General features: G+C 44.8%; 1 protein-coding gene across 1 annotated transcript; it reads right to left on the bottom strand.

The window, feature by feature from the left end:
* Positions 1-788: 788 nt before the first annotated feature.
* eci1 (enoyl-CoA delta isomerase 1) lies at positions 789-11763 on the bottom strand. Its single transcript, XM_003228656.3, has 7 exons — positions 11607-11763; positions 8432-8551; positions 7601-7728; positions 5946-6092; positions 4343-4464; positions 2949-3127; positions 789-1354 (listed from the first exon to the last, which is right to left on the bottom strand). Exons 1-7 carry the CDS (start codon positions 11668-11670, stop codon positions 1188-1190), a joined length of 927 nt encoding a protein of 308 aa, XP_003228704.1. The 5' UTR covers positions 11671-11763; the 3' UTR covers positions 789-1187.
* Positions 11764-12406: the final 643 nt, after the last annotated feature.

Raw genomic sequence — 12406 nt, 5'->3', positions numbered from 1 at the left:
ATACTTTCAGAGTGTTGTTCTTTATTTACTGTCCTGATTTTAGAGATTATATTGTTCTGTATTATTATATCACAGTAATTATTACATATTATATTTATAATCTTATATTATCTGCTTAGAACTGGGTTATATGAGGCCCCTTCTACATAGCTGTATAAAATGCACACTGAAGTGGATTATATGGTAGTGTGGAGTCCAGATAATCCAGTTCAAAACAGATAATATAAGATTATAAATGGGTTATATAGCTGTGTGGAAGGGCCTTGAGTCTACACTGCCATATGCTGTAATCCAGTTAAAATCTGATAATCTGTATTTTATAGGCAGTGTGGAAGAGGCCTAAGTGAGGCCCAACTCTGCCTGTCCCCTGGACTGAGTGGGTTGCTAGGAGACCAAGTGGGCAGAGTTTAGCCTTCTAAGTGGCAGCAATTGGATAAAAACAATTATTCTTCTCCCTCTAATTAGGCCTTTATTTTTTATTTTATTTTTGTTGTATGAACATAGAGGCATGGATGAGAGGTTGTGCTGCCAAGTTTAGTGTTTCTGGGATGTGTAGTTTTGTTGTTTTGTCCTAGCCCAAAATTTTATTACCCTTTTTTATTACTATTATTGTTCAAAAGGTAGGTTTGTGATGATGATGATGATTCAAAGGGTAGGTTTCTGATGGTGATGATAACTACTACTACTACTACTACTATTCAAAGGGTGGGTTTCTGATCATCATCATCATCATCATTCCTCTCTTAAACGAAGCTCTAGCCAAGAAAAAACCCCACAAAGCCATAGCCTCTGTTTTGACAGTTTATTAAGCCCATTCACATTTACCAAAGGCCACGTTCTTCCTTGCACTCTTTTAGCAATTTGGCCCCACTTTAGCTCTCATGGCTCCATCCTTGGTGATCTTGGGATTTGTAGTCCTGGCAGGGTTCAATCCAGAAGTTGGTAAGGATCTCCCCACACTACAAATCCCATGGATGGGTCCAAGGCAGTGAGAATGGGATTGAACTGGACCCAGCCAAAGTAACTGGGCCTGGACTATCCCTTCCCCTCAAACTGGGCCCAGTTTGCAAAAATCCAACCATAATGCACCCAAAAACTCACACAAAAAGGAGGGGCAAGGGAAGCCAAAGGCACTTGGGCAACTGGCCAAGACTGTGTGGCTACCAGTGAAGAGCCCTTGGCCACGGTCAACCTTTCCTTTGCTTCAGCTTCTCCATAACCTTCTGGAGGGACTTCTGGATGGAGTCCCTGGAAATGAAGCTGACAAAATTCTGGATGTCGGCCTCCCGGTGCGCTAACAAACGGTCCAGCGTTGGCTTCCGCATCAAGGATTTGGAAAGCTGCCTGGCGTGATCTGGAAAAGGGGCAAAGAGAGGCAAGCGCATGCAATTATATCTCCCCATTGGACAGACAGGGGCCTAATCTAACCCCCACAGATATCCCTACACTGCAGAATGAATGCAGTTGACCCCACTTGACTTTACCCGGCTCAATACTATGGAATCCAGGGCAACTCGCTTTGTAAGGTCTTTTACCTTCTCTGTCAACTGTCATGATTTCGTAGAAGTCATGCACACATGTCACCGTGAGACATACAAGCTGAATTTTGCAAGGACTTTCACCTCCTCTGCCCACTCTCATGACTCCTAGAAGTCATGTCACACATGTCAACGTGACGCATTCAAGGGTTGTGTTATGTGCTATAGAGAAACTTACAGGGATTAGAGGCAGATCTAGGGCAGTGGTTCCCAAACTTATTTGGCCTGCCGCCCCCTTTCCAAAAAAAAATATTACTCAGCGCCCCTGGAAAAGGGGGTGTGGCTTAGAGGGGTGGGTGTGGCTCCTGCTCAAGGGGGCGGGGCTTAGCCTCTCCCCTAGTCCAAGATGCAGGGCTGCGTGGGGAAGTGGGCGTGGCCACAAATGGGAGGCCAGGACTGGGATGGGCGGAGTTATGAGCTCTGAGGCAGGGCTGAGCTTCTATCCCTGTCCTGTGGCGCCTGCCAGGACACAGGGGGCGGGGCTAGAGGAGTGGGCGGGGCCTCTTCCCAAGTGCCCACTCCTCTAGCCCCGCCCCCTTCCCTAGGTATAGAGGCTCAGCCCTGTCTCGGGCTCTTGGAAGGAGGCCCCGCCCCCTTCCCTAGCTCCGCCCTCTGTGTCCCAACAAGCGCCTCAGGAGAGGTATAGATTCTCAGCCCTGTCTCGGGCTCTTGGGAAGAAGCCACGCCCACACCTCTAGCTCCGCCCCCTTGTCCTAATAAGCGCCTCAGGTGCTCAGCCCTGTCTCCGGCACTTGGGAAGAGGCCCCGCCCCTCCCCTGGCCCCGCCCCATATAATAATAGGTGTCATCACCGCCCCCTGGATCGCTGCAGCACCCACCAGGGGGCAGTAACACCCACTTTGGGAATCACTGCTCTAGGGAAGCAAAAAATCCAGGAAGCCATAAAAGTCTGCTTGTACCTGAGATCTAGTAAAGTTGCATCTTTTACTATAGATTTAAAGAACTGTGATGAAGGACCAATTATTTCAAAAAGCAGTGGTGTGTATGCAGGAACTTTTTGTGTTGTCGAAGGCTTTCATGGCCGGGATCACAGGGTTGTTGTATGTCTTTCGGGCTGTGTGGCCATGTTCCAGAAGTATTCTCTCCTGACGTTTCGCCCACATCTATGGCAGGCATCCTCAGAGGTTGTGAGGTATTTATTTATATTACCTCACAACCTCTGAGGATGCCTGCCATAGATGTGGGCGAAACGTCAGGAGAGAATACTTCTGGAACATGGCCACACAGCCCGAAAGACATACAACAACAACCCAGGAACTTTTTGTAAGTCTTGCAACTATAGTCTATAGCTCAGACCGCACAGATCCTGACCTAAACTGAGTCATTCTCATTTGAGCGACTGGCAACCTTCCTTGCTGCCCCCGGGGGTGTTTGGGAGGGCGTTTCTCACCTGGGATAGCCAACCACTGTGCCATGACCTCTGCGGCTCGGAGGGGGACCTTCTCTCCGGGCACCAACTCATCCACCAGACCGACTCGGAGGGCCTCCGTCGGCGAATACAGGAAGCCCAGTTGGAGGGAGCGCTCTGCGGCCCGGTGCCCGATGGTGTTCACGATGGTGTCTTTGAACCTGGGCAGAGAACAAGAAACAATTCTTTACTCAGAAAATAGAAGATAAAGGTGGGAATAAAGAATGGGTTGAAATCGTAAAATACGATTGCAGCTACCCAAGCAACAGTGGGGTGTGTGTGTATGTGTGTACATATATATATGTATCTATATACTTAGGCGATCCCTCGTAGTTCAAGGAGGATTGTCTTCCATCTCTATTGTCTTAGGGGTGGGTTCTTAGGTGGCTGAAGAGACCTTTTCTTGATCTGCATGTTCTCCCGCAATGAGGACATCGGTTTCCAGACAGAAGGGGGTCCCAGTCAGGATTGGCTTGACGGGCCTTCCTCTTGGCACGTTTCTCCCTTAAGCCCTCCATTTGTGCCTCTTCAAATTCCGCAGCACTGCTGGTCACAGCTGACCTCCAATTATAGCGCTCAAGGGCCAGTGTCTATGCCACAGTTTTTAAGGTTGGCTTTAAGCCTATCTTTAAATTTCTTTTCCTGCCCACCAACATTATGTTTCCCGTTCTTGAGTTCAGAGTACAGTAACTGCTTTGGGAGACGGTGATCGGGCATTCGGACAATTTGGCCAGTCCAGCGGAGTTGATGTCGTAGGAGCATCACTTCAATGTTAGTGGTCTTTGCTTCTTCCAGCACGCTGACATTTGTCCGCCTGTCTTCCCAAGAGATTTGCTGGATTTTTCTGAGGCAACGCTGATGGAAATGCTCCAGGAGTTGAGTGTGATGTCTGTAGACCGTACACGTTTCGCAGGCGTAGAGCAGGGTTGGGAGGGGAATGGCTTTGTAAACAAGCACCTTGGTATCTCTACGGATGTTCCGATCATCAAACACTCTCTGCTTCATGCGGAAAAATGCTGCACTCGCAGAGCTCAGGCGGTGTTGTATTTCAGTGTCGATGTTGATTTTTGTGGAGAGGTGGCTGCCAAGGTAGCAGAAATGGTCAACATTTTCTAATGTTAATGTGTGTGTGTATATATAAACACACACACACAGAGGTCACTGTTTGAATGGGCATCTTTCAGGGCACTTGAGTTGTGCCTTCTTGTACGGCAGAAGCAAGTTGGACTAGATGATCTTTGGTTGCCCGTTTCAACATTAGTGTGTTGACTTACCTAGTCACTTTGACTTCTGATTCTGTCCTCTGGAATATTAGCTATGTTTTAAATTGTTTTAATTCCTCCTCCTCCTCCCTGCCAAGGCAAGGAACCCCTCACCAGAACGGGGCCACGATGCCCAGCTGCGTCTCATTCAATCCAATGCTGAACTTGGGGTTGTCGGCCATGATGCGGTAGTCGCACGACATGGCCATCAAGCAGCCTCCGGCTGGACTAGATCCCTAAGAGAGAGAGAGAGAGATGAGAGAAGAAGGTGAGGATTTAGGGCAGCTCTGGATCTATGTTCTTGCAGCTGCCCTTTCTTGCAGGTCACAATGATTTACAAGACACCCCCTCAGACACATTTTTGGGGAGATGGGGATGGCTGGCTGATTTTGTTTTGTTTTTTTAATTATTTTTTATTATGCAATTTATAAGCAACTTGTACATATCGCATTACAAACAAGGTCCAATAATATTTTTCATAATATAATAAAAACATATAGTAACTAACCCCCAACCAGGAACTAAGATGGCGTGAGAGAAAGAAACCACTTACAATGACACAAGTTAAGACAATACTTAGAGAAAGACTTAGAGAAAAGAAAATGAGGAAAAAAAAACAAAACAAAAAAACAGGAAAATATACACACACACATAAGAAAAGAAAAAAAAACAATTTGGCATAGATTCACAGTTGCTGTATTATCCCTGTAACTTCCAGAGTTCTAGATGTGATTCTCTTTATTTTTTCCCTTTATTCATATTTTTTAATTTTTTAGTTAAAATCCCATGTCTTTCCTTAGCCGAACTTTATGTGTATATTTATTTTTTCTTTTAATAAATACTCTTTCATGGGTTTCCAATCCGTACTATTTTGGGGGGATCTATCTTGCGCCAGCCTTTGAGTCAATAAATCCACATTCATCATGTCAATCACTTTGTTGATTTATTTCTCCAAACTAGGTACTTCCTCCGTTTTCCATAGTTGTGCCAGTGTTATTCTTGCCGCCGTGGTAAAAAAAATATATTAATCTATCGATATCGATTTGTGGGTCAGTGATTCCCAGTAAAAAACATTCTGGCTTAAATTCAAACTTCTTTTGAAGAATTATTGTCATTTTTTAAATAAATTTCATACCAGTGTTTATATATATTTTTGCACTCCCACCACATGTGGTGGTATATTTCCCACATTTCCAGCAATTGCTACTGGTATTCCCTTTGCTGTATTTGGCCAATTTATTTGGTGTTAAGTACCACATATGGAACATTTTATACCAGTTTTCCTTAATTTCTGTGGCGTAGGCCCACCTCAATTTTTTTGACCAGATTTCTTCCCATTGGTTGACATAAAATGTATGACCTATTGCTCTAGCCCATTTTGTCATCACTTCTTTTTTGTTCTTCCTCTAGAGCCCAGGTAATTGTTTATATAGTGGGATGGCTGGCTGATTTTGGGATGAGGAAACCCTCCCAAACTGCATCCCATGAGAGGTTGACATTAGGGCCACCATAAGTCAGAAATAACTAGGGGCGCACAACAAGAAACTGGATTTTTTTAAGAGCTGGAATTGTTCCAACCCCTTTTTGCAGGGTGTCTGCTGGAGGCGTAGTGAACCAGATCCCAAATGCAAGTGGAATGGATTTTGCCAAAGAAAAAGGAAAGGAGTAGAGGCGCTTCTCTTCCTTGAATCTGGAGCCTGAAGGCCAGGAAACTCACATTAATGGCAGCGACAGTGGCCACGCGGGAGTGGTAAAGAGTCAGCCACATCTCCTGCACCGCTTTCCAGAACTCTGTATAGTGGGCCTCGCTCTTGCCGCTCATTTCAGTGATGTCCAACCCTGCGGAGAAAATGCCGGGCAGGGCCTGTGGGGAACAGAACAGGGAAGGAAAGTTAATGTTATGCAATCCTGGGATATGTAGTTTGGCGAGGCATCCACATCCCTTGGCAGAGAAGGCCCATGGTATTGTAATAATAATAACAACAACAACAACAACAACAACAATCAATGCTTTGATTGAAGTCAAAAATCAGAAACTCCTCAAAGCACAGTAGAAAAAAACCAGTACGAGAAAACCGCACTACAAACTAGAGCTGACAGCTGGCACAACGAAACATTGCATAGAAAGTTCCTTGACAAAATTGAAGGAAAAGCTGATAAGGAGAAGATCTGGCTCTGGCTCACGAATGGGACCCTGAAGAAGGAGACAGAAGGCCTGATCCTTGCAGCCCAGGAGCAAGCCATCAGGACAAAGGCAATTAAGGCCAAGATGACCCAAAAAATGTAGACTGAAAAATCAGCTGATGACCCAAAATGTAGACTGTGCAAGGAAACTGACAAAACCATTGATCATATCCTCAGCTGCTGTAAGAAAATCACACAGATAGACTACAAACAGAGGCACAACTATGTGGCCCAAATGATTCATTGGAACTTATGCCTCAAGTACCACCTCCCAGCAGCAAAGAACTGGTGGGATCACAAACCTGCAAAAGTATTGGAAAATGAGCACGCAAAGATACTGTGGGACTTCCGAATCCAGACTGACAAAGTTCTGGAACACAACACACCAGACATCACAGTTGTGGAAAAGAAAAAGGTTTGGAACATTGATGTCGCCATCCCAGGTGACAGTCACATTGACAAAAAACAACAGGAAGAACTCAGCCGCTATCAGGACCTCAAGATTGAACTGCAAAGACTTTGGCAGAAACCAGTGCAGGTGGTCCCGGTGGTGATCGGCACACTGGGTGCTGTGCCAAAAGATCTCAGCCGGCATTTGGAAACAATAGACATTGACAAAATTACGATCTGCCAACTGCAAAAGGCCACCCGACTGGGATCTGCGTGCATCATCCGAAAATACATCACACAGTCCTAGACACTTGGGCAGTGTTCGACTTGTGATTTTGTGATACGAAATCCAGCATATCTATCTTGTTTGCTGTGTCGTACAATAATAATAATAACAACAACAACATAACTTGGGTAGTGTTCGACTTGTGATTTTGTGATATGAAATCCAGCATGTCTATCTTGTTTGCTGTGTCATAATAAAATAACAACAACAATAAACACTTTATTTATATTTTGCTCTCTCACCCCAATGGGATTCAGAGCGAATTACAACACACAGAGGCAAACATTCAATGCCTTTAACTACAGCTCCCACAACTCCATAGCATTGAGCCAAGGCAGTTAAAGTGCATTCATTCTGCAGCATAGATGCATTTGATTGGATGATGCATTAGACTCGGGTCAATATGGGGTATTCCCTTGTTGTTTCCTCCTACTTCTATGTCCAGGCTAAACCCTGGGTGAAATAAAAAAGGAATAATTTGGATGGTTTTCCCACCATAATTCACTGCATACCGAGGTCAGGATGACTCCGCGGCAGGCTTTGTCGTTCTCCAGCTTCTCCAAACTAATGGAAAACTCAGTTAGGAACTCCAGGCTGAGGCTGTTCACTGGCGGATGCTTCATTGTCATTGTTGCGACTCCTACGAAGCAAATGAAGAAGGAATTACAGCTCAAGACAGGAATCATAACAATTAAGAGGAAAAAAAAAACCTCCACATTACAATGAAGCGCTTTTTTTGCAGTAGGATGAGTGACATTTCCGTGTTATAACCTGGCTTAATTTCCTCATGTTATTAGACCACCAACCTAGGTCATACCCACACTGAACAATCACAGCCATAGCACATTAAACTAGAAATCCCAGCTTTGTGTACTACAGTAGAGTCTCACTAATCCAAGCCTCGCTTATCCAAGCCTCTGGATAATCCAAGCCATTTTTGTAGTCAATGTTTCCAATATATCGTGATATTTTGGTGCTAAATTCGTAAAGACAGTAATTACAACATAGCATTATTGCGTATTGAACTACTTTTTCTGTCAAATTTGTTGTATAACATGAAGTTTTGGTGCTTAATTTGTAAAATCATAACCTAATTTGATGTTTAATAGGCTTTTCCTTGATCAGTCCTTATAATCCAAGATATTCGCTTATCCAAGCTTCTGCCGGCCCGTTTAGCTTGGATTAGTGAGACTCTACTGTACTTCTATCAATGTAAATGTGGTATTATTATTATTATTATTATTATTAATAATAATAATAATAATAATAATAAAAATGGAAATGAACTGAAACATGCTATTTTGCCAGTTTTTGAAACTCGGGACAAGGGCCGCTTTATTTACCTGTGTTTTCATCCAACTCCACCAGGATTTTGCTGTTGCTAAAGAGCCTGCTTTGGACGGAGGGCCTTCCGGTCAGTCTCTGGACACGGCTCTGGCTGCTTTGGAGCCTGGTGAAAAGCCCTGCAAAGAAGTCCAAAGGTCACCCTGCGTCACATCCAACCCCCCCAAAGGGACAATGTAAACATTCCTCCTTTTGAACTGCATGATATGGTCAGCGTAGAACCATATAAAGCCATTTAACTTCACTGAAAGTCTGATATGATCCATGTAGACCTCTATAATACCCATTAACTGCATTGAACAGCCTGATATGGTCAGTGCATGCCCTTTAACTACATTGTACGGCCTTATATGATTTGTGTGGACCAATATAATGCCATTTAATTGCATTGTATGGCCTATGAACTTTTCTGTCATTTGTAGTTTGGTAAAGGTTAGGAATGTATCATTTTAAGTTCAATATTATTGTTATGAATGCAGTCTTTAGGTATGCCATTGCCAAGAGACTTGCAGGTTGTATTTGTAAAAGGTACATGTATATTTAAATGTATATTTGAATGTACAATTATGCAGGTTTGTAATGTATGTTTTAATTTTTATTGTAATTTTTTTAATTTTGAAAGACTTTTAAATCTGATGTAAACTGTTTTTCTGATGTATATGTTTATATTGTAAGCCGCCCTGAGTCCTCTGATGGGTGAGAAGGGCGGGGTAGAAGTGATGTAATAAATAAAATAAATAAATAATATGGTCAGTGTAGACCCCTATAATGCCCTTTAACTGCACTGAATGGCCCGATATGATCTGTGTAGACCCATACAATGCATTGAATGGCCTAATACGGTCAGTGTAGACTCATATAATGCCACTTAGTAGCACTGAATGGCCTGATATAGTCTGTGTAGACCCATGTAATGCCATTAAATTGCATTGAATGGCCTGATATGGTCAGTGTAGACCCCTATAATGCCCTTTAACTGCACTGAACAGCCTGATATGATCTGTGTAGACCCATATAATGCCATTTAATTGCATTGTATGGCCTGATATAGTTAGTATAGACCCCTATAATGCCCTTTAACTGCACTGAACGGCCCAATATGATCTGTGTAGAGCCATATAACACATTGAATGGCCTAATATGGTCAGTGTAGACTCATATAATGCCACTTAACTGCACTGAATGGCCTGATATAGTCTGTGTAGACTCATATAATGCCATTTAATTGCATTGTATGGTCTGATATGCTTAGTATAGAGCCCTATAATGCCCTTTAACTGCACTGAGCAGCCTGATATGGTCTGAGTAGATCCATATAATGCCATTTACTTGTATTGAATGGCCCAATATGTTGAGTCCAAACCCCTTTAATGCTATTTAGCTGCATTGGACTGCATTGTATGGGTGTACTATGTTGACCATAGCATGCATTATATGGCAGTGCCAGCCCTGTCGTTCCTCGTTAACAAAATGACACTGTTGTGGCCATCTTCGGCAGAGAAGGCTCAAGACCCTGCAAAACTACAAATCCCATGGTTCCTTAGCACAGAGCTATAGCAGTCCAAGTGGAGCCAGATCGTATTCACTCCTCTTCCTTTTTAGCAAGGGGGATTCTGATTAATTTCCCAGCAAGGAGGGTACACTCCAGATTGGGAAGGTCAGGGGTCCCCAAACTAAGGCCCGTGGGCCGGATGCGGCCCTCCAAGGTCATTTACATGGCCCCTGTTCTAAACCCTAGACTTAGGGTCTCTTTGCTTACCTATGGTCTTATGAGACCATCTAGATGGTCTTTGGAGGTCTCTTTGCTTAGCTACAGCCTATGAGACCATCTAGATGGCTTTTGGAGGTTACTTTCCTTACCTATGATCCTATGGGACTGTCTAGATGGCCTTTGAGGGTCCCTTTCCTTACCTATGGTTTTATGAGATTGTCTAGATGGCCTTTGAGGGCCCCTTTCCTTGCCTATGGTCTTCTGAGACCATCTAGATGGTCTTTGGAGGTCTCTTTGCTTAGCTACGGCCTTATGAGACCATCTAGATGGCTTTTGGAGGTCACTTTCCTTACCTATGATCCTATGGGGCCGTCTAGATGGCCTTTGAGGGTCCCTTTCCTTACCTATGGTTTTATGAGATTGTCTAGATGGCCTTTGGGGGCTTTTTTCATTACCTATGGTTTTATGAAACCATCGAGATGGTCTTTGAGGGTTCCTTTCCTTATCTATGGTCTTTTGGTGGCCTTATGAGATCATCTGGATGGTCTTTAAGAGTCCCTTTCCTTACCTATGGTCTTATGAGACCATCTAGATGGTCTTTGAGGGTCCCTTTCCTTATCTATGGTCTTCTGATGGCCTGATGAGATAATCTAGACAGCCTTTGAGGGTCCCTTTTCTTACAGATGGTCTTATGAGACCATCTAGATGGTCTTTGGATGTCTCTTTGCTTAGCTACGGCCTTATGAGACCATCTAGATGACTTTTGGAGGTCCCTTTCCTTATCTATGGTGCTATGAGACTGTCTAGATGGCCTTTGAGGGTCCCTTTCATTACCTATGGTCTTATGAAACCATCGAGATGGTCTTTGAGGGTCCCTTTCCTTATCTATGGTCTTCTGGTGGCCTTATGAGATCATCTAGATGGCCTTTAAGGGTCCCTTTCCTTATCTATGGTCTTATGAGATTGTCTAGATCAGGGGTCCCCAAACTAAGGCCCTCCAAGGTCATTGACCTGGCCTCTGTCCTAAACTTTAGACCTTAGGGTTGACCTAAGTCTGAAATGACTTGAAGCCACACAACAACAATCCTAATTTTGGACTATTTCATCATAATCCGGACCCCCAACAGCCTGAGGGACTGTGAATCGGCTCTCCACTTAAAAAGTTTGAGGACCCCTGGGAAAGGTAGTATATCCCTTTTTGTGGGGGGACTACAACTCCCAGAATTCACTCAGGCACTCTGATGGGAGTGTCAGTCCAGAAAAGAAGACCCTTCCCCAAATTCAGAAAGGCTGCCAAGGCATCCCATCTGCTGCCTGGAGGACTCCCCCACAAGACAGAAAAGTTTGCAAAGATCTCCCTTGACATCAAAGAAGGCCTTTGGGAAAGTTGTCCCCTGCAAGCTGCCTGGTCCTTTGCAGCCCCAACCCTCTGCAAGGCCCCCTCCCCACAAAGCCTTTTATACCTGAGGAAGGGAGGAAGTGCCGACCCCATGCCCGGGACCCCGCTGCTGCCGCCTGAGCCGCCATCTTCTTCGGGAGGAGGAGGAGGAGGCGGAGGCTGGAGCCAAGCCCCTTTCCTCCCTTTGGACTCGGAAAATGAACGCGGCCCCTTTAAGAGGAGGCTGGGAAAGACCTTGGGTTACATAGAAAGGGGGTGGGGCATAATTGGGGAGAACTATAACTCCCAAGGGCTGGGAATTGTAGTACACTCGACCCAAACAAGCCGATTGACTGTCCTCAAGCTGGGAAGCCTGGGTAGTGCAGAAAGGGGTCCATTAAATGGGGGAAACTATACCTCCCAAGGGCTGGGAGTTGTAATACACCCATCCCAAACAGGCTGGCTGACTGTCCTCAAGCTGGGAAGCCTGGGTAGTGCAGAAAGGGGTCCATTAAATGGGGGAAACTATACCTCCCAAGGGCTGGGAGTTGTAATACACCCATCCCAAACAGGCTGGCCAACTGTCCTCAAGCTGGGAAGCCTGGGTTGTGGAGAGAGTCAATTAAATGGGGGGAAACTATAATTCCCAAGGGCTGGGGATTGTAGTACACTCGACCCAAACAAGCTGATCGACTGTCCTCAAGCTGGGAAGCCTGGGTAGAGCAGAAAGGAGTCCATTACATTGGGAAACTATAACTCCCAAGGGCTGGGAGTTGTAGTACACTCGACCCAAACAAGCTGATCGACTGTCCTTAAGCTGGGAAAACTGGGCAGTGCAGAAAGGAATCTATTACATTAGGAAAGTATAACTCCCAAGGGCTGGGA

Source organism: Anolis carolinensis, unplaced genomic scaffold, assembly GCF_035594765.1.
Source record: "Anolis carolinensis isolate JA03-04 unplaced genomic scaffold, rAnoCar3.1.pri scaffold_13, whole genome shotgun sequence".
In the NCBI taxonomy this organism is placed as follows: Eukaryota; Metazoa; Chordata; class Lepidosauria; order Squamata; family Dactyloidae; genus Anolis; species Anolis carolinensis.
Note: the sequence above shows the minus strand (reverse complement) of the source record. Positions and strands in the feature narration are given on the sequence as shown.